At 38.6% G+C, this 19,650-nt stretch overlaps 1 protein-coding gene and 1 non-coding gene across 14 annotated transcripts in view; one reads left to right on the forward strand and one right to left on the reverse strand.

Moving 5' to 3' along the window:
* Positions 1 to 19,367, forward strand: part of CEP70 (centrosomal protein 70) — an 80,039-nt gene extending 60,672 nt beyond the window's left edge. For 7 of the 13 annotated variants that reach the window (XM_029214372.1, XM_029214376.1, XM_029214375.1 and 4 more), the window contains 6 exons: positions 12,643 to 12,813; positions 14,406 to 14,552; positions 14,734 to 14,902; positions 15,067 to 15,181; positions 16,169 to 16,248; positions 18,533 to 19,247. In XM_029214372.1, coding sequence (XP_029070205.1) covers positions 12,643 to 12,813; positions 14,406 to 14,552; positions 14,734 to 14,902; positions 15,067 to 15,181; positions 16,169 to 16,248; positions 18,533 to 18,594 — 744 coding nt within the window. In that variant the 3' untranslated portion in view covers positions 18,595 to 19,247. Of the gene's footprint in view, positions 1 to 12,642; positions 12,814 to 14,405; positions 14,553 to 14,733; positions 14,903 to 15,066; positions 15,195 to 16,168; positions 16,249 to 18,532 lie in introns of those variants that run through there. The other 6 variants (XR_003792332.1, XM_029214374.1, XM_029214373.1 and 3 more) reach the window with 6 other exon arrangements.
* Positions 7,360 to 7,466, reverse strand: LOC114891394. Its single transcript, XR_003792501.1, has one exon. It is a non-coding gene; the product is annotated as a U6 spliceosomal RNA (small nuclear RNA).
* Positions 19,368 to 19,650: the final 283 nt, after the last annotated feature.

Raw genomic sequence — 19,650 nt, forward strand, 5'->3', positions numbered from 1 at the left:
GCTGAATGGATGCAAAAACAAGACCCGTATATATGATGTCTACAAGAAACCCACTTCAGACCTAGGGACACATACAGACTGAAAGTGAGGGGAGGGAAAAAGATATTCCATGCAAATGGAAATTAAAAAATAGCTGGAGTAGCAATACTCAGACAAAATAGACTTTAAAATAAAGATTATTACAAGAGACAAAGAAAGACACTACATAATGATCAAGGGATCAATCCAAGAAGAAGATATAACAATTGTAAATATTTAGGCACCCAACATAGGAGCATCTCAATACATAAGCCAAGTGCTAACAGCCATAAAAGGGGACATCAACAGTAACACATTCATAGTGGGGGACTTTAACACCTCACTTACACCAATGGACAGATCATCCAGACAGAAAATTAATACAGAAACATAAGCTTTAAATGACACAATAGACCAGATGGACTTAATTGATATTTATAGGACATTCCATCCAAAAACAACAGAATACACTTTCTTTTCAAGTACTCATAGAACATTCTCCAGGATAGATCACATCTTGAGTCACAAATCAAACCTTGGTAAATTTAAGAATATTGAAATAGTATCAAGTATCTATTCTGACCACAACGCTATGAGACTAGATATCAATTACAGGGAAAAAAAAAACTAAAAAATAGTTTAAACACAGGCTAAACAGTACACTACTAAGTAACCAAGAGATCAATGAATAAGTCAAAGAGGAAATCAAAAAATACATAGAAACAGGGCTTCCCTGGTGGCGCAGTAGTTGAGAGTCCGCCAGCCGATGCAGGGGACATGGGTTCATGCCCCGGTCTGGGAAGATCCCACATGCCGCGGAGCGACTGGGGCTGTGAGCCATGGCCGCTGAGCCTGTGCATCCGGAGCCTGTGCTCCGCAACGGGAGAGGCCACAACAGTGAGAGGCCCGCATACCGCAAAAAAAAAAAAAAAAAAAATACATAGAAACAAATGACAATGAAAACGCTATGACCCAAAACCTGTGGGATGCAGCAAAAGCAGTTCTAAGAGGGAAGTTTATAGCAATACAGTCCTACCTCAAGAAACAAGAAAAATCTCAAACAACCTAAGCTTACACCGAAAGCAATTAAAGAAAGAAGAACAAAAAAACCCCAGAGTTAGCAGAAGGAAAGAAATCATGAAGTTCAGATCAGAAAACAATGAAAAAGAAATGGAGGAAACAATAGCAAAATCAGTAAAATTAACAGCTGGTTCTTTGAGAAGATAAACAAAATTGATAAACTATTAGCCAGACTCATAAGAAAAAAAGGGAGAAGACTCAAATCAACAGAATTTGAAATGAATAAGGAAAAGTAACAACTGACATTACAGAAATAAAAGAAGCATGAGTAATTACTACAAGCAACTCTATGCCAATAAAATGGAAAACCTGGAAGAAATGGACAAATTCTTAGAAAAGTACAACCTTCCGAGACTGAACCAGGGAAAAGTAGAAAATATAAACAGACCAATCACAAGCACTGAAATTGAAACTGTGATTTAAAATCTTCCAACAAACAAGTCCAGGACCAGATGGCTTCACAGGCGAATTCTATCAGACATTTAGAGAAGAGCTAACACCTATCCTCCTCAAACTCTTCCTAAATATAGCAGAGGGAGGAACACTCCCAAACTCATTCTATGAGGCCACAATCACCCTGATACCAAAACCAGACAAAGTTGTCACAAAAAAAGAAAACTACAGGCCAATATCACTGATGAACATAGATGCAAAAATCCACAACAGAATACTAGCAAACAGAATCCAAGAACACATTAAAAGGATCATATAGGGCTTCCCTGGTGGTGCAGTGGTTGAGAGTCCGCCTGCCGATGCAGGGGACACGGGTTCATGCCCCGGTTTGGGAAGATCCCACATGCCGCGGAGCGGCTGGGCCCGTGAGCCATGGCTGCTGAGCCTGCGCGTCCGGAGCCTGTGCTCCGCAACGGGAGAGGCCACAGCAGAGAGAGGCCCACATACCGCAAAAAAAAAAAAAAAAAGGATCATACACCATGATCAAGTGTGGTTTATCCCAGGAATGCAAGGATTCTTCAGTATATGCAAATCAATCAATGTGATACACCATATTAACAAATTGAACAATAAAAACCATATGATAATCTCAATAGATGCAGAAAAAGCTTTTGACAAAATTCAGCACCCATTTATGATAAAAACTCTCCAGAAAGTGGGCATAGAGGGAACCTACCTCAACATAATAAAGGCCATATATGACAAACCCACAGCCAACGTTCTCAGTGGTGAGAAACCGAAACCATTTCCTCTAAGATCAGGAACAAGACAAGGTTGCCCACTCTCACCACTATTATTCAACATAGTTTTGGCAGTTTTAGCTATGGCAGTCAGAGAAGAAAAAGAAATAAAAGGAATCTAAATCGGAAAAGAAGTAAAACTGTCACTGTTTACAGATGACATACTATACATAGAGAATCCTAAAGATGCTACCAGAAAACTACTAGAGCTATCAATGAATTTGGTAAAGTAGCAGGATACAAAATTAATGCACAGAAATCTGTTGCATTCCTATAAACTAACGACAAAAAATCTGAAGGAGAAAATGAGGAAACACTCCCATTTACCACTGCAACAAAAAGAATAAAATACCTAGGAATAAACCTACCTAAGGAGACAAAAGGCCTGTATGCAGAAAACTATAAGACACTGATGAAAGAAACTAAAGATACAAACAGATGGAGAGATATACTGTGTTCTTGGATTGGAAGAATCAATATTGTGAAAATGACTATACTACCCAAAGCAATCTGCAGATTCAGTGCAATCCCTATCAAACTACCAATGGCATTTTTCACAGAACTAGAAGAAAAAAATTTTAGTTTGTATGGAAACACAAAAGACCCCAAGTAGCCAAAGCAATCTTTTTCTTCTTCTTTATAAATTTATTTATTTATGGCAGCATTGAGTCTTCATTGCTGGGTGCGGGCTTTCTCTAGTTGTGGTGAGCGAGGGCTACTCTTTGTTGTGGTGCGTGGGCTTCTCATTGCAGTGGCTTCTCTTGTTGCGGAGCACAGGCTCTATGTGCACGGGCTTCAGAAGTTGTGCAATGTGGCTTCGGTAGTTGTGGCACATGGGCTCAGTAGTTGTGGTTCGTGGGTGCTAGAGTTCAGGCTCAGTAGTTTTGGAGCACGGGCTTAGTTGCTCTGCAGCATGTGGGATCTTCCCACACCGGGGCTCGAACCCATGTCCCCTGCATTGGGAGGCCGATTCTTAACCACTGTGTCACCAGGGAAGTCCCCCAAAGCAATCATGAGAAAGAAAAACAGAGCTGGAGGAATCAGGCTCCTTGACTTTAGACTATACTACAAAGTGACAGTAATCAAGACAGTATGGTACTGGCACAAAAACAGACATATAGATCAATGGAACAGGATAGAAAGCCCAGAGATAAACCTATGCACATATGGTCAGCTTATGTTTGATAAAGGAGGCAAGAATATACAATGGAGAAAAGACAGACTCTTCAATAAGTGGTGCTGAGAAAACTGGACAGCTACATGTAAAAGAATGAAATTAGAACACTTCCTAACACCATACACAAAAATAAACTCAAAATTGTTTAAACACCTAAATGTAAGGCCAGACACTATCAAACTCTTAGAGGAAAACATAGGCAGAACACTCTATGAGATAAATCACAGCAAGATCCTTTTTGACCCACCTCCTAGAGAAATGTAAATAAAAACAAAAATAAACAAATGGGACCTAATGAAACTTAAAAACTTTTGCTCAGCAAAGGAAACCATAAACAAGACGAAAAGACAACCCTCAGAATGGGAGAAAATATTTGTAAATGAAGCAACTGACAAAGGATTAATATCCAAAATATACAAGCAGCTCATGCAGCTCAGTATCAAAACAACAGCCCAATCCAAATGTGGGCGGAAGACCTCAATAGACATTTCTGCAGAGAAGATACACAGATGGCCAACAAACAAATGAAAGGATGCTCAACATCAGTAATCATTAGAGAAAGGCAAATCAAAACCACAATGACCTATCACCTCACACCAGTCAGAATGGCCATCATCAAAAAGCCTACAAACAATAAATGCTGGAGATGGTGTGGAGAAAAGGGAACCCTCTTGCACTGTTGGTGGGAATGTAAACTGATACAGCCACTATGGAGAACAGTATGGAGGTTCCTCAAAATAAAAATAGAACTACCATATGACCCAGCAATTCCACTACTGGGCATATTCCCTGAGAAAACCATAATTCAAAAAGACATGTGGGCTTCCCTGGTGGCGCAGTGGTTGAGAGTCCACCTGCCGATGCAGGGGACATGGGTTCGTGCCCTGGTCCGGGAAGATCCCACATGCCGTGGAGCGGCTGGGCCCGTGAGCCATGGCCGCTGAGCCTGCGCGCCTGGAGCCTGTGCTCTGCAACGGAAGAGGCCACAACGGTGAGAGGCCCGTGTACTGCAAAAAAAAGAAAAAAAAAATGTATCACAATATTCATTGAAGCACTGTTTACAGTTGCCAGGACGTGTAAGCAACCTATGTGTCCATCGACAGATGAATGGATAAGGAAGATGTGGCACATATATACAATGGAATATTATTCAGCCATAAAAAGAAATGAAATTGAGTTATTTGTAGTGATGTGGATGGACCTAGAGTCTGTCTGTTATACAGAGTGAAGTAAGTCAGAAAGAGAAAAATAAATACCGTATGCTAACATATATATATGAAATCTAAAAAAGAATGGTTCTCATGAACCTAGGGGCAGGACAGGAATAAAGATGGAGATGTAGAGAATGGACTTGAGGACATAGGGAGGGGGAAGGGGAAGCTGGGACTAAGTGAGAGAGTAGCATTGACATATATACACTACCAAATGTAAAATAGATAGCTAGTGGGAAGCAGCTGCATAGCACAGGGAGATCAGCTCAGTGCTTTGTGTCCACCTAGAGGGGTGAGATAGGGAGGGTGGGAGGGAGATGCAAGAGGGAGGAGATATGGGGATATATTTATATGTAAAGCTGATTCACTGTGTTGTGCAGCAGAAACTAACACAACATTGTAAAGCAATTATACTCCAATAACGGTGTTAAAAAAATAAAAGATTAAAAAGAAAAAATCCTCCTGGATTAGGACACATAGGTTTTCGAGGCAGAAGTCCAGTATGACCCCATTGCCTGGCAAAGTAATAAAGCTATCCTTTAATACTTCAGCACTGCTCCCCAAAAAAAATAAAAGAAGAAGAATATACTCGGTTGTCAATAATAATTCCGTGGAGGGGAATTAATTAATTTTTCCATTAAAGAGATGTGTTTAGGGTCTTTTTTTTTTGGCTGTGTTGGGTCTTTGTTGCTGTGTGCAGGCTTTCTCTAGTTGTGACTAGCGGGGGCTACTCTTCGTTGCGGTGCACAGGCTTCTCATTGCGGTGGCTTCTCTTGTTGCAGAGCATGGGCTCTAGGTGCATGGGCTTCAGTAAATGTAGAGCGCAGGCTCAGTAGTTGTGGCGCACGGGCTTAGTTGCTCTGCGGCATGTGGGATCTTCCCGGACCAGGGCTCAAACCTGTGTCCCCTGCATTGGCAGGCGGCTTCTTAACAACTGCGCCACCAGGGAAGCCCTGGAATGTGTTTAAATAGAAGTGAAATGTTGAATACACTCTGTTGAACTAACTAAATAAATAATAAAAAAGCTCCAAAATAAACATCTCAAATCATATTACCAGGAGACCTGTGAGTTGTAACTTGAAGTATGAGTAGGGACGAAAATTCAGTATGAAAATGGTATGTTGTCTTTATACTTTATAATTCCCTGATATTAGGGAATTATTCGTTTTTTATTTATTTTTATTATTTTTATTTATCAAATCCCCTGGGCTTGATGGTGGAAACAAAGGAAATGGCTTTACTCTTCTCTCTGTTTATTTTTGAAGTATTTTTTAAATTTATTTTTGGCTGCGTTGGGTCTTCGTTGTTACACGTGGGCTTTCTCTAGTTGTGGCGAGTGGGGGCTACTCTTCATTGCGGTGTGCAGGCTTCTCATTGTGGTGCCTTCTCTTTGTTGCAGAGCACAGGCTCTAAGCATGCGGGTTTCCGTAGTTGTGACACGCGGGCTCAGTAGTTGTGGCTCATGGGCTCTAGGGCGCCGGCTCAGTAGTTGTAGCGTACGGGCTTAGTTGCTCCGCAGCATGTGGGATCTTCCTGGACCAGGGATTGAACCATGTGTCCCCTGCATCGGCATGCAGATTCTCAACCACTGCACCACCAGGGAAGCCCCAACTCTTCTCTCTTTAAAGTGGTTGTTTTGAGTCTCCCTTTCCTGTTCTTGAATAATATATAAAGTAGAACTCATAGCTTTTGGCAAGGGGGTTATAGTCACATATTATACATATCAGTATATTTAAACTTCAGTCCAAGCATTGATGATGTTAGGGAATTATTGGGTTTTTATTTTATTTTTATTATTTTTTCTTGAAGTATAGTTGATTATAATGCGTTAAGTTTCTGTTGTACCGCAAAGTTATTCAGTTATGTATATATCCATATATATTCTTTTTTATTATAGGTTATTACAGGATATTGAATATAGTACCGTACCCTGTACTATACGGTACAGCCTTGTTGTTTATCTATTTTATATGTAGTAATTTGTATCTGGTAATCTGAAACTCCTTGTTTATCCCTCCCCCAACTTTCCCCTTTGATAACCATAAGTTTGTTTTGTATGTTTGTGAGTCTGTTTCTGTTTTGTAAACACATTTATTTATATCATATTTTAGCTTCCACATATAAGTGATATCATATGATATTTGTCTTTTCTGTCTGACTTATTTCACTTAGTATAATAATCTCTAGGTCCATCCATGTTGCTGCGAATGGTATTATTTCATTCTTTTTTATGGCTGAGTAGTATTCCATTGTGTATATATATGTACCATGTCTTCTTTATCCATTCACCTGTCGATAGACATTTAGGTTGTTTCCATGTCTTGGCTGTTGTAAATAGTGCTGCTGTGAACATTGGGGTGCATGTGTCTTTTTGAATTATAGTTTTCTCAGGATATATGGCCAAGAGTGGGATTGCTGGATCATGTGGTAACTCTATTTTTAGTTTTCTGTGGAACCTTCATACTGTTTTCCACAGTAGCTGCACCACCTTACATTCCCACCAACAGTGTAGGAAGGTTCCCTTTCCTCCATACCCTCTCCAGCATTTGTTATTTGTAGATTTTAATGATGGCCATTCTGACCAGCATGAGGTGGTACCTTATTGTAGTTCTTTTTTTTAAACATCTTTATTGGAGTATAATTGCTTTACAATGGTGTGTTAGTTTCTGCTTTATAACAAAAAAATATGGAACGCTTCATGAATTTGCTTGTCATCCTTGCACAGGGTCCATGCTAATCTTCTCTGTGCCATTCCAGTTTTAGTATATGTGCTGCCGAAGCGAGCACTCATTGTAGTTTTGATTTGCATTTCTCTAACAATTAGCAGTATTGAGCATCTTTTCATGTGCCTATTGGCCATCTGTATGTCTTCTTTGGAAAAATGTCTGTTTAGGTCTTCTGCCCATTTTTTGATTGGGTTGTTTGCTTTTTTGTTATTCAGTTGTACGAGCTGTTTGTATATTTTGGAAATTAAGCCCTTGTCGGTCACATTATTGGCAAATATTTTCCCTCAGTATATAGGTTGTCCATTTTGTTTATGGTTTCTTTTGCTGTGCAAAATCTTATAAGTTGATTAGGTCCCATTTGTTAATAATTTTTGCTTTTATTTCTATTGCCTTGGGAGACTGACCTAATAAAACATTGCTACAATTTATGTCAGAGAATGTTTTGCCTATGTTCTCTTCTAGGAGTCTTATGGTGTCCTGTCTTATATTTAAGTCTTTAAGCCACTTTGAGTTTATCTTTTGTTTCTGGTGTGATGGAGTGTTCTAACTTCATTGATTTACATGCAGCTGTCCAGCTTTCCCAGCACCACTTGCTGAAGAGACTTTTTTTCCTCCATTGTGTATTTTGCCTTCTTTGTCAAATACTGACTGTAGGTGTGGGGGGGGGGGGAATTATTGTTAATTTTCTTATTTATAATAATGGCATTATGACTTTGTAGAAGAATATGCCTACTTTTAAGAGATGCATGCTTAAGTATGTATGAGAGTGAAGTGTTATCACATCTGCAGTTTCTTCAAATGGTTCAGCTCAAAATATAGATAGAGTGAGCAAATATGGCAAAATGTTAACAATTATTGAATCTAGGTAGTGATTATATGGGTGTTTGTGATGGTTCATTTTATGTATCAACTTGACTGGGCTACAGGGTGCCCAGATATTTGGTCAAACATTATTCTGGGTTTTTCTGAGAATGTTTCTGAATGAGATGAGAAAATCTTTTTTCTCCATACCTGTCAATAAGGACCACCACTAGTGGTTTGCCTAAACTGGCAAAGCCAATAATATACCTTCACTGTCATGCCTTAGGGGTATATCAGCTCTCCAGCCCTATATCATAATTTAGTTGACAAGGATCTTGATCACCTTTCCCTTCTATAAGATATCACACTGGCCAATTACACTGATGACATTATGCTGATTGGACCTACTGAGCAAGAAGTAGCAACTTATTGGTAAGACATTTGCATGTTAAAGGATGGGAAAGAAATGTAACAAAAATTCAGGGGCCTTCTACTTCTTTGAAACTTCTAGGGCTCAAGTGGTGTGGGCATGTCAAGATCTCCCTTTAAGGTAAAGGATAAGTTATTGCTCTGGCACCTCTTACAACCAAAAACCTGGCACAGCACCTAGTAGGCCTCTTTGGATTTTGGAGGTAACATATTCCTCATGTGATGTGTTACTCCAACCCATTTACTGAGTGATCTGAAAAGGCACTAGTTTTGAGTGGGGCCCAGAACAAGAGAAGGCTCTGCATCGGTCCAGGCTGCCATGCAAGCTGCTCTGCCTTTCAGGCCACAGGATCCAGCAGATCTGATGGGGCTTAGACTGTCATGGCAGGTAGGGATGCTGCTTGGAGCCTTTGGTGGCCCCTGTAGGTGAATCATAAGTCAGGCTCTTAGGATTTTGGAGAAAAATCCTGTCATCCTCTGCAAGTAACTACTTTCCTTTTAAGTAATAACTCTTGGCCTGCTGCGGGGCCTGAGTAGAAGGCTTAATGGTGGGCCACAAAGTTACCATGTGACCTGAATTACCCGTCATGAGCTGGGTGTCATCTGACCCACCAAGCCATAAAATTGGGTGAGCACAGCAGCACTCTGTCATCAAATGAAGGTGGTACATGTGAAATTGGGCCTGAGCAGGCCCTGAAGGCACAATAAATTACATGAAGCAGTGGCCAAATGCCTGCGGTTTCCCACTCTTGCTGCACTACCTTCTCTCCCCCAGCCTGCACCTGTGGCCTCATGGGGAGTTCCCTATGATCAATTGACATAAGAAGGGGAGACTTAGGCCTGATTTACAGGTGGCTCTGCATAATCTGTAGGGACCACATTAAAGTAGACAACTGCAACACTACAGCTTCTGTCTGGAACATCCCTGAAGGAAAGTAGTGAAGGGAAATCCTCCCACTGGGCAGAACTTTGAGCAGTGTACTACCACTCCACAAGGAAGGAAAGGAAGAGAATGTCTAGAATACAGGCCATCCCTTAGGGCATCTCTTAGTATTGCCATGCCTTGTGATAAAGGTCAATGGAAAACTCCAACAACCTGGTCTAGGCAGAACTACTAATGGCCCAGACCCTTCAGGAATGAAGATTTGGATTACCCCAGCAAGTGAAGGACCAGGACCAGCTGAGGTGCTTGCTGAAGGCAAACATAATAAAAAAAAAAAGGTAATGGAAGAAAGTAGTGATAAATACCAGCTGTGACCATATGATGACTTATAGAAATGAGGATTATAATTGTCATGTGTATTTCCTCCTTATTTGGTTATGAATATGTTCACATGGGTGTATGTATATATTTGTAAATACATATATATATGGCAAATATCTCTGTTCTTTTCCTGCTCTTATTCTCTTATCATATAATGACTATGTCATCATATTTGAGTATTGTTATTTTTATATCATAGTTTTTAAGTTACAGCGTATCAAGGAGAAGAGTAATCCTCACTTTAGGACTTTACCTCCTCTTCTGGCAAAGGGGTTAGTACATTTTTGGTTGTACACAGCACAGTTGTATCATGTTAGGTGATCCATTATCTTGTTATTGTCTTTATTTGGAGATTAAGTATGGTTTAAGGCAAAGTGTATGGGTGCCAAGTTGACAAGGGGTGGCCTTGTGATGGTTAATTTTATGTGTCAGCTTGACTAGGCCAGAGGGTGCCCAGATAATTTGGTCAAGCCTTGTTCTGGGTGTGTCTGTGAGGGTGTTTCTGGAGGAGAGTAACATTTGAAATGGTGGACTGGGTAAAGCAGAGTGCCCTCCTCGTGGTGGCTGGGTCTCATCAAGTCACCTGAAGGCCTGAGTAGACCAAAAAGGCTGAGGAAGAAGGAACTTTCTGCCTGCCTGACTGCCTTTGAGCTGGGACATCAGTTTTTTTTCCAGCTTTCAAATGTTGAACTGAAACATTGGCTCTTCCTTGGTCTCAAGCTTGTGGGAATTCAGACTAGAACTATGCCATTGGCTAACTGCAGCATTGCTGCATTGCTGACTGCAGATCTCAGCAATTGCTGACTGCATATCTCAGGACTTGTCAGCTCCTATAATTGTGTGAGCCAATTCCTTATAATAAATAAATACACAGACATTTGCACACACACATACACATCCTATTGGTTCTGTTTCTGGTGAACACTGACTATATAATATAGTATTTATTGTTTATATTCTTTTTATTTTCTGTATGTTTCAAAATTTCCTTGTTGAAAAATTGGGAGAAAACGTCATTCAAATCTCAGTCAAAACTTCAATCTCTCCTCCAGTTCAAGGCTTCTACCTTATGCTTACTTTATCTCATGTCTGACCTATGCCTCTCCAAATAAGCAGTGTGGCAAGCGGGTGTGATCTGTTTCTTTATTCTCATTGCTCCCCTTCGCTCCTAGTCCTCTGCTATATCTAGCTTCTTCCAGGTTGTCAGTGAGGGTGAATGTTGAGTGAGAACACAAAGCAAAAGGGCAGAATCTTTCTCGACTGGTGCTGGTATAATCTAGCACTGGTGCCCTTTGTGTGGCTAATGACCAAATACTGCCTGTTTTTCTCTATCACGGAATGTGTGTGTGTGTGTGTGTGTGTGTGTGTGTGTGTGTGTGTGTATGTGCAGTTATTTCCTCCCTACCAACTAGGGACCTTGGCAATGTACCATTCATTCTGTGGGCAATGCATTTTCCAGCTGATCTCTTATGAATTCCTCTCTTCCTCTTGTTCAAGTGACACTCCCTTAGGGTCCTCCAGCTATAGGTAGCTTTTTTTTTTTTTTCCATGAAAGCAAAGCTTGACTGTCTTCCAAAGTGTCCACTTGGTCACAGGGTATATTCTTACCATACCAGAAGAAGTAAAAGGGCAGACTTGTTGCTGCCTCCTCTCCTTGCTCTATTCTGTCTTTGACTTTATATACGTATCAGTTTATTTTTGCTGTGTAACAAACCTTTCTAAAACTTAGTGACTTAAAATAACACCCCTTTAATATTATGGTGCTTGGACAGCTGGGCAGTTCTGTTGATTGCAGCTGGGCTCCCTCATGCATCTGCAATCTGGTACAAGTCAGCTAAGTGGCTCTGGAGTTGTATTAGAGTGATTGGGTTGACTGGGTTATGTGTCTTTCATCATTCACCATCTAGCCTGGGCTGGTCCATGTGGCAGCAGAGCTCAACGGGAGAGAGCAGAAATAATCAAGGCCCCTTGAGTCTTGGGCTTCAAGCTGGCACACCATAACTTCCTTTTCTGTATGCCAAAGCAAGGCCCAAGATTACCCCAGATTCAAGGAGCAGGAAATACTCTACCTCTTGATGGGAGAACCTGCAGTGTCATACTGCCAAGGGGAGAGGATGTAAGGAAGAGTAATAATTGCAGTAATTTTTGCTAACAGTCTACTACGAGGTATGGATACATACTGCTAGACATGTATGTAATCCCCCTTGGTTCACTGCCACCCTCATGGAAGGGAATTGTGCTATGACCTTCTGGCACTCAGCTAATATCAGCTCCCTGATTTCTTTTAGGAATTCTGCTGCCCTCCTTAATCTTTGGTGTGAGGCAGAGGGAGAAGAAAGACTATGTTCCTGTGCTCATTAATAATTTAATGAAGGCGAATTAATTATTTTTTTCCATTAAAATGGAATTCAAAGTAGAGTTTAAATATAATAGAAGCAAAACTTTGAAATGCATGCTCTAAACCAAACAACAGCAACAACAAAACTGCTTGTTAATAAGCATCAGAAATCAAATTCTCAGGAGACCTGTAGCTTTCTATGGGAAGAAAAGAAAAATAACACAGCATTTTTCACTCACTTGTTCTGTACAGTCCTTTGAAAGACACTTGTTTTGGTGAATCCTGTCCAATGAATCTCTAACTCGGTAATGATGTTACATTGATATGTAAAGCACTCCTTTAACATATATCACTTTGATAGGACTGTGATAAACATTTCAACTAAAAACACTGTCTTTTTTAAAGGTATTAAGGAGCATCAATTCAATTATTCACAATCCAAGAGCTCCAGTAATAATTTATAAACAGAGCAAAGGAGGAGCCCAACATTTTAATAAAGATCTTGTTCAAGATTGTGGATTTGAGCATCTTGTTCCTATAATAGAAATGTGGGCAGATCAGCTGGCTTCCTTAAAGGTAAGGGGTTGAATATTCTTTACAGGCTTTGAAAATCTGTAGGAGTCCATGGGCTTTATATACTTTTATTCTCAAGCAAAGTTTTATATTTGGTGTGCTTTTACCATAGACTTTTTCTTTATAATTGCACCTTACTGATGAAAAACGTTGGTTAATGAAAGTATCGTTATGCTCTGACTTCCTGACTTTTTTTCAAATTCTGGTGGCACTTATTGTTTAATACATTTATTTGGCACTGAATTGTGTTGCCTTGAATTGCTAAAATAGATAACTGCCTTCTTACCAAATGAAAGATTAAAGATATTGATATGTGAGGTCTGGGTATTAATTGGAGAGTGTTAAATAAGTGGAGGACTAAAATAAGAAGTTGAGAAAAGTAAGAATTTCCTGTATTTCTTTCTGTATTCTAGAGTTGCACTGTCTAATACAATAACCACTAAGCCACAAGTAGCTTTTGATCTCTTGAAATGTGACTAGTCCCAACTGAGATGTGCTGCAAGTATAAAAATACACACTGGATTTAGAAGACTTATTATGGAGAAAAATAGTTAAAATATTGATTATCTGTTAAATGATAATATTTTGGATATATTGGGTTAAATATATTATTAAAATTGTCACCTACTTCTTTTTACTTTTTTAAATGTGGCTACTAGACAATATTACTGTGACACACATTACATTCCTTCTGGATGGCATTGTTCTAAAGGGCCAAGCACTGTGCCGTGCACATAGTAGATGCTCAGTAAATATTTGTTTATAGATTGACCAGTCTTAGACTTCTAAAATTCCAGGAGCCTGGCCTCTTGTGCACAGTTTTAAATAGATTAGGACAACATATCTAGGCCAGGAAAACTAAGTAGGCTGTCATGAAAATCAAGTCGAATTACTTCAGGCGTCCTTTCGAATTAAAAACTTTCCTGGAGATACATACTATAACATGGATGAATCTTGAAAATATCCTAAGTGAAAGAAGCCTGTCACAAAAGGCCGCTTATTGTATGATTCCATTTTTTTTAATGAAATGCTCAGAATAGGCAAATCCATAGAAACAGAAAGTAGATTAGTAGTTACCCAAGGGCTGAGAGCAGGAGAGAATGGGGAATGACTGTAAATGGATACAGGGTTTCTTTTTGGAGTCATGAAAATGTTCTAGAGTTGGATAATGGTGATGATTGCACATCTCTGTAAATAAGTCAAAACTACTGAATTGCACATTTAAAGAGGATGAATTTTATGGTATGTGAATTACATCTCAGTATATCTTATTTAAAAAATCAAGGGCAAAATATTAAGGACAAGCTTATTTTTTATTCATCAATATTTCAAAATAATTACTTGAATGACATATGCTACTAATAAATAACATATAATTACTTTAAACATCCAGATTCCAGATAATCTATATATATATATGTAAGGCCTGGAGAAAACTAATTTAACAGACTTTTTCTAAACTGGTAATGGTATTTTTTAAAAAAATAATGATGATGGTTGATATATATATTAAACCTGCTTGGATAATTATATTTCATTAGCATTATTATGAAAACTTAAAAAATCAGTAATAGCATATTGTTTCTTTCGTAAAGGATTTGTATAAGTCCTTGAAAATACTATCTGCAGAACTGGTGCCTTGGCATAATTTAAAGAAGCAGGATGAAAATGAAGGTGTCAAAGTTGAAGATCTGTTGTTTATAGTAGATACCATGTTAGAAGAAGTGGAAAATAAGGAAAAGGTAATACTACCTAATACTTACATAAATGTTTACATTTTAATGTACTCTTTATCTTAGAAACTAATAATGATATGGATATAGATATTCTACTAGAACTTTATTTCTCTTTTGAAAGTTTTTATTAAAGATTTGGAATAATTTTAAGATGGAAACTATCTTTTTCTTCCTCTCTTTTGGGCAGGACAGCAATATGCCAGACTTTCAAATTTTGCGAGCTATTGTTTCTCACTTCCAAAAATTATTTGATGTGCCTTCTTTAACTGGAGTCTATCCCCGAATGAATGAAGTTTATACTAGGCTTGGAGAAGTGAACAATGCTGTGAGAAACCTCCAGGAACTCTTAGAACTAGGTGATGACCCTTTGTTTTTTTGGCCCCCCATTTAAGAATTATTTTTAATAAATCAACAAAAAGTAGTTAAAAAAATCAAGGCTAACTGAAGCATACAGTGTTTGATTTAATGACTTTGAAAACTCTCTTTTAAAATATCCTGTCCTCTTATCTCTCTTTTGCAGATAGTTCATCCTCATTGTGTGTGCTGGTGAGCACAGTTGGAAAATTGTGTAGGCTGGTCAATGAAGATGTGAATGAACAGGTCATGCAGGTATTGGGACCTGAAGACCTCCAAAGGTATTTATTTTGAAAAGGTTGCAAAGTACCATCCAGAATGTTTGCAGTGGTAAAATTAAAGACTTCCAAAACTTCATAAGTTATTTACCTTTCCTGTTTGGAATAGCATTTTTTAAAATAACTTGACAATCTAAAATAATCTCACACCTTAGGGATGGAGAGAATGTCAAGTATTTTCAAGATAAAAGTAGACTCTAGGGCCTATAGGTTTACATAGGGTGGGTCAGGACTCCAGCATTATTGCTATAAGCTTGTTTCCAAATTATATATGGAGAAATTCATACTTTATTAGCAACTTTATGTGAATTCAGAATGTATAAGTCCAATTTTTAGTACATTACCATCAATCACTGATCACTAAATAATCACTAAGAGTATGTGTATTATTTGATAAGAAGATGTTAAGGATTTTTTTAAAAAGCTAGGCATCTCTGACATAAAACCTAATGTTTTTTTAAAATATCAAAATGTTATAGCTATACTCTTCCTCCCTCCTTCCCCAGATTTTATACTTCAACATATGTTCTGCAAGTTTTCCAAGAACCCTTACCTGACCCTTGAGTTTTCTGATACTTAATGCTTTTAAAAGGAATGTATGTCTCACTATTGGTCTTTTTCTCCTTCCCACAGTTTTACTGATTACTGATACTTATTCTTAATGTTTAATAGAATACAGGATATAAAAGCCAGTTCTTTTTAGAAAACGTTATAAAAGCGTGGTCTCTTAAGACTCCTCAAGCTAAGTAGAAAATTCCTATATTAGGAAGTTATATAGATTTAACTGTAGGACAGATGATCACACTGGCAATAGATTTGTTTTAGAAAAGTGTTACTAGATGAACAAAGAGCTGAAAAAGAATGGATTGCAGTAAATGATCATTAAACTTATATTTAAATTAGCAGGACAATTTCTTTCCATTTTGAAATGTTCTATGTCCAGTGAGATGCAAGTTGGAAATTCAGTGTAAACTGCATTTTTTTTTAAAGCATTATCAACAAATTGGAAGAACATGAGGAATTTTTCCCAGCATTTCAGGCATTTACTAATGACCTACTTCAAATCTTAGGTAAGATCTTTGTTGTTGGTGGTTAAATTTTGAGTCTCAAGATGTCAGTGGGTTTGAGGAAACAGTGCTCCTTAGTCACTGTATTAGTGTTTTTACCCAGAGTTGTAGAAAGTGTCTGGAAACCACTAACAGTTCTGGAAACAAACTTCTAACTTGCAGTTAAAGTTGGTTGGGATTAGTCTGCAGAACAGAGAAACATATATCCTTTAAGGAGCTGGGGGCTGCCTTTGTTTTAGGACCTTAAAATGAGAAATGACATTACTCTGGCTAGGCCCAGTGTAACCTTGACTCTGTCATTGGCTAATGAGAAATGTCCTCAGAATTTATGATCTTGGAAGGTGTCTTCTTTTTTCTTCTTCCTCCTTCTCCTTCTTTTTCTTCTCTCTCTTTTTTTTTAAAGATAGTTCCTACTTACTGTGTTTTTTAGATATACAAATTAAATTTCCTTCTAAGGTGATGAGAAGTAATATAAAGTAAACATCTGTAGAAAGGAGATAAATTTATAAATCTGTTGAAGGGAAGAGTTACATTTTACACTCTTGGTCAGATTGAGGGATTCATCAGTAGTAATATCTCTTAAAGGGAAAAAAAATGTAATTAGCTTAGGAATCATAGGCAAAATAGAGACCCAGTTCTCTTTAAGTGTGATTATATGTGGCTATAAAAATAATTTATCTTACTGTTAAGAACACTGTTTAGGGAATTCCCTGGCGGTCCAGTGGTCATTAGGACTCTGGGCTTTCACTGCCGAGGGTGCAAGTTCAATCCCTGGCAGGGGAACTAAAATCCTGCAAGCTGTGCAGCGTGGCCAAAAAAAACCTCACTTTTTAAAAAGGTTAAAGTGATATATTTATTAATGAATTCTTTTTTTTTCCATATAGCTCATTTGAAATTGAAAGTGTTTTTTTGTTTTTGTTTCTTTTGTTGTTGTTTGGGAAAATGTAATTTGAAAGTTTAACTTGAGATGTGGAATTGTATAAATGTGTTGCCTTGTATCTCAAAGAGCCTTGTTTCCTGCAATAATATGATTTTACTTGCTTTGACGTAGCAATTAAACAATGAGTTTCTTGTCATTAATAAACATTTTAATAGGTGTGCTAGCAACACTTATTTCAGAATCCTTCTATAGAAACTTCCCCTGAGATAGGATACTCAGCATGGTTCATGTAGGATCATTTGCTTCAATTCAACAGGTGTGATTTTAGAATGTGGATCAGGGAATAACTTGACCTTTGTACCTTACCACAATGTAAGATGTGAACCAAATTCTCTGCTGTAGATTTGCTCATATTTTTTTCCTTTCCTATATTTTGATAAGTGGATTCAGATAAGGATTCTGACTGAAGTCAGGAGCTTAAACAGCATGGGTCATGTGTTTTGGCTAAAGGAAGAACAATCAGAATCCAGCTAAACATGGAGGGAGAGAGATGGGAATCCAAGGAATCATGTTTTATGTAAAGGAAGTGAGTTTATGAACAGTGAACTAGCAGAATAATCTAGAAAAAAGTGGTGAGAATTTAGAGAACCTGCCACTGGGGCTTACCTTAAGTAGGGCTGGAGTCTACATAATCAGAGAAAGGACCTTCCTTAGTGGCTAGGAGCTTCCAGATGGTGAATTCTAACTTAGGCTGGTTGGAAGAAGATAGTCTTAGGAAGAGAAGTCAAATTCGGAAAGAATCTGGCAGAGAAGAACCTGAACTATCTTGTAGGCTGGACCAGGCTAAGCTCTATAATACATTGCATCTGAGATTTTACTCTGAGACACCTCACACCTTTTATTAGGTAGATAGGCTTCATCCTAAAAGGTAGACCTAAGAGCCATCCTACTAATGAGAAATCTTTATCATAGATTTAGGACAGGACTGTGTTCCAAGAGAAGAAATCCCTAAGTCCTTAGATGGGGGCCCATGAGAGAGAGTGCCTCTACTGGGGATTTCACCATGTAGGCTCACCCATGTAGTTAAAGACGCAGTAACATAATATCATAAATGTTGCTAGTAGGATCTGTTAATAAGAGCACACTGCTAATGAGATTAATATCAGAGTCAGAGGGTGCTTTTGTAGGTGTGTGGTAGCTTTTACCCTTTTTTTTGCCCTGTGAAGCATCTGTGTCTGAATCAGTGATACTCTCATCACCACTATTGGAGAAAAGTTTCATGTGCATGAAAGCACTAGTGACGTTGCCTTTGTGTCTGAAGTTTGCCTCTGAATAGAGATTCTCATTTCATCTCAGCCTAACAGTGGATAAAGCTATTCTTTTATTATTGTTGTTTTTCTATTACAGAAATTGATGACTTGGATGCCATTGTACCTGCAGTAAGGAAATTAAAAATACTTTCATCCTGAAAACAAATCATTTTTACTGTGTAAATTGCATTCTTAACATTCTAAATATTTTGTAGGGTTGATCTTACTCTGAGACAAGGGTTATAAAATGTATATACTCTCAGAATTCACCCCCTTCTTTCTGTTGGGTCCTTCTCCATCCATATAATTTTTATTGACTTTGAGATTCTTTTATAGAAAACATTGCTAAGTTTAATTACTAAATTAACTTTAGATCCTTTAATCATTTCTTAAGCAATTCTTGAGTGCTTAAAATGTAAGATTGTTTTAAAATACAGTGTGTAAGAGAGAAACTCAGGGAGAGAGTGCAAGTAATAGAAACGTTGCATTTAAGTTCAGAGTTTTTTGGCCTGGGAACAAGGAATGCCAGTGGCTCTCTTTAGTCCAGCCAGCAGGAAGCTGTTGCTTTCCTGGCAAGGAAATGGCACATTCTATTAAGATATCCCTCATGACACTTGACCTTTCAGAGCAGAAGGAACAAAAGGAAGAAGGAAAAAAGTTTTTATCGTGTTAGGGTAGGAAATGAATTATGAGGTAAAATAGATGAGTGGATGTGAGTCTCTCATAAAGTGTCCTTTTTGCTATCTTGATGTGATGTACTTTTTATAAGGGCATGAAATCTTAAATAAAATATTTGTAATGAATTTCCAAACGTAAATGTTCTCAGTGACTTACTTGTATTCCTCACCAATAATGAGTCGTATTCTCTTACTAGGCTGAGCCTTCCTTGGGCACCCTTCCTGGTTCACCTTTGCTGCGTTTTACATAAGAGTAGCTTTCTTGATGCTTTCTACTTACCCTCTGTTCTCCATATTCATTCTGATTTTCTTAAAGGACAGGTGTTTGGCTTCACATCCGTGAGTACGGGCCACTTTTGGTTACTGCTCCCTCACCCCCTACCCCCATTTTTTTTTTTTTTTGCGGTACGCGGGCCTCTCACTGTTGCGGCCTCTCCTCCCATTGCGGAGCACGGGTTCCGGACGCGCAGGCTCAGTGGCCATGGCTCACGGGCCCAGCCGCTCCGCGGCATGTGGGATCTTCCCGGACCGGGGCACG

Source organism: Monodon monoceros, unplaced genomic scaffold (genome assembly GCF_005190385.1).
Source record: "Monodon monoceros isolate NGI ecotype Baffin Bay Population unplaced genomic scaffold, NGI_Narwhal_1 Super_Scaffold_11, whole genome shotgun sequence".
In the NCBI taxonomy this organism is placed as follows: Eukaryota; Metazoa; Chordata; class Mammalia; order Artiodactyla; family Monodontidae; genus Monodon; species Monodon monoceros.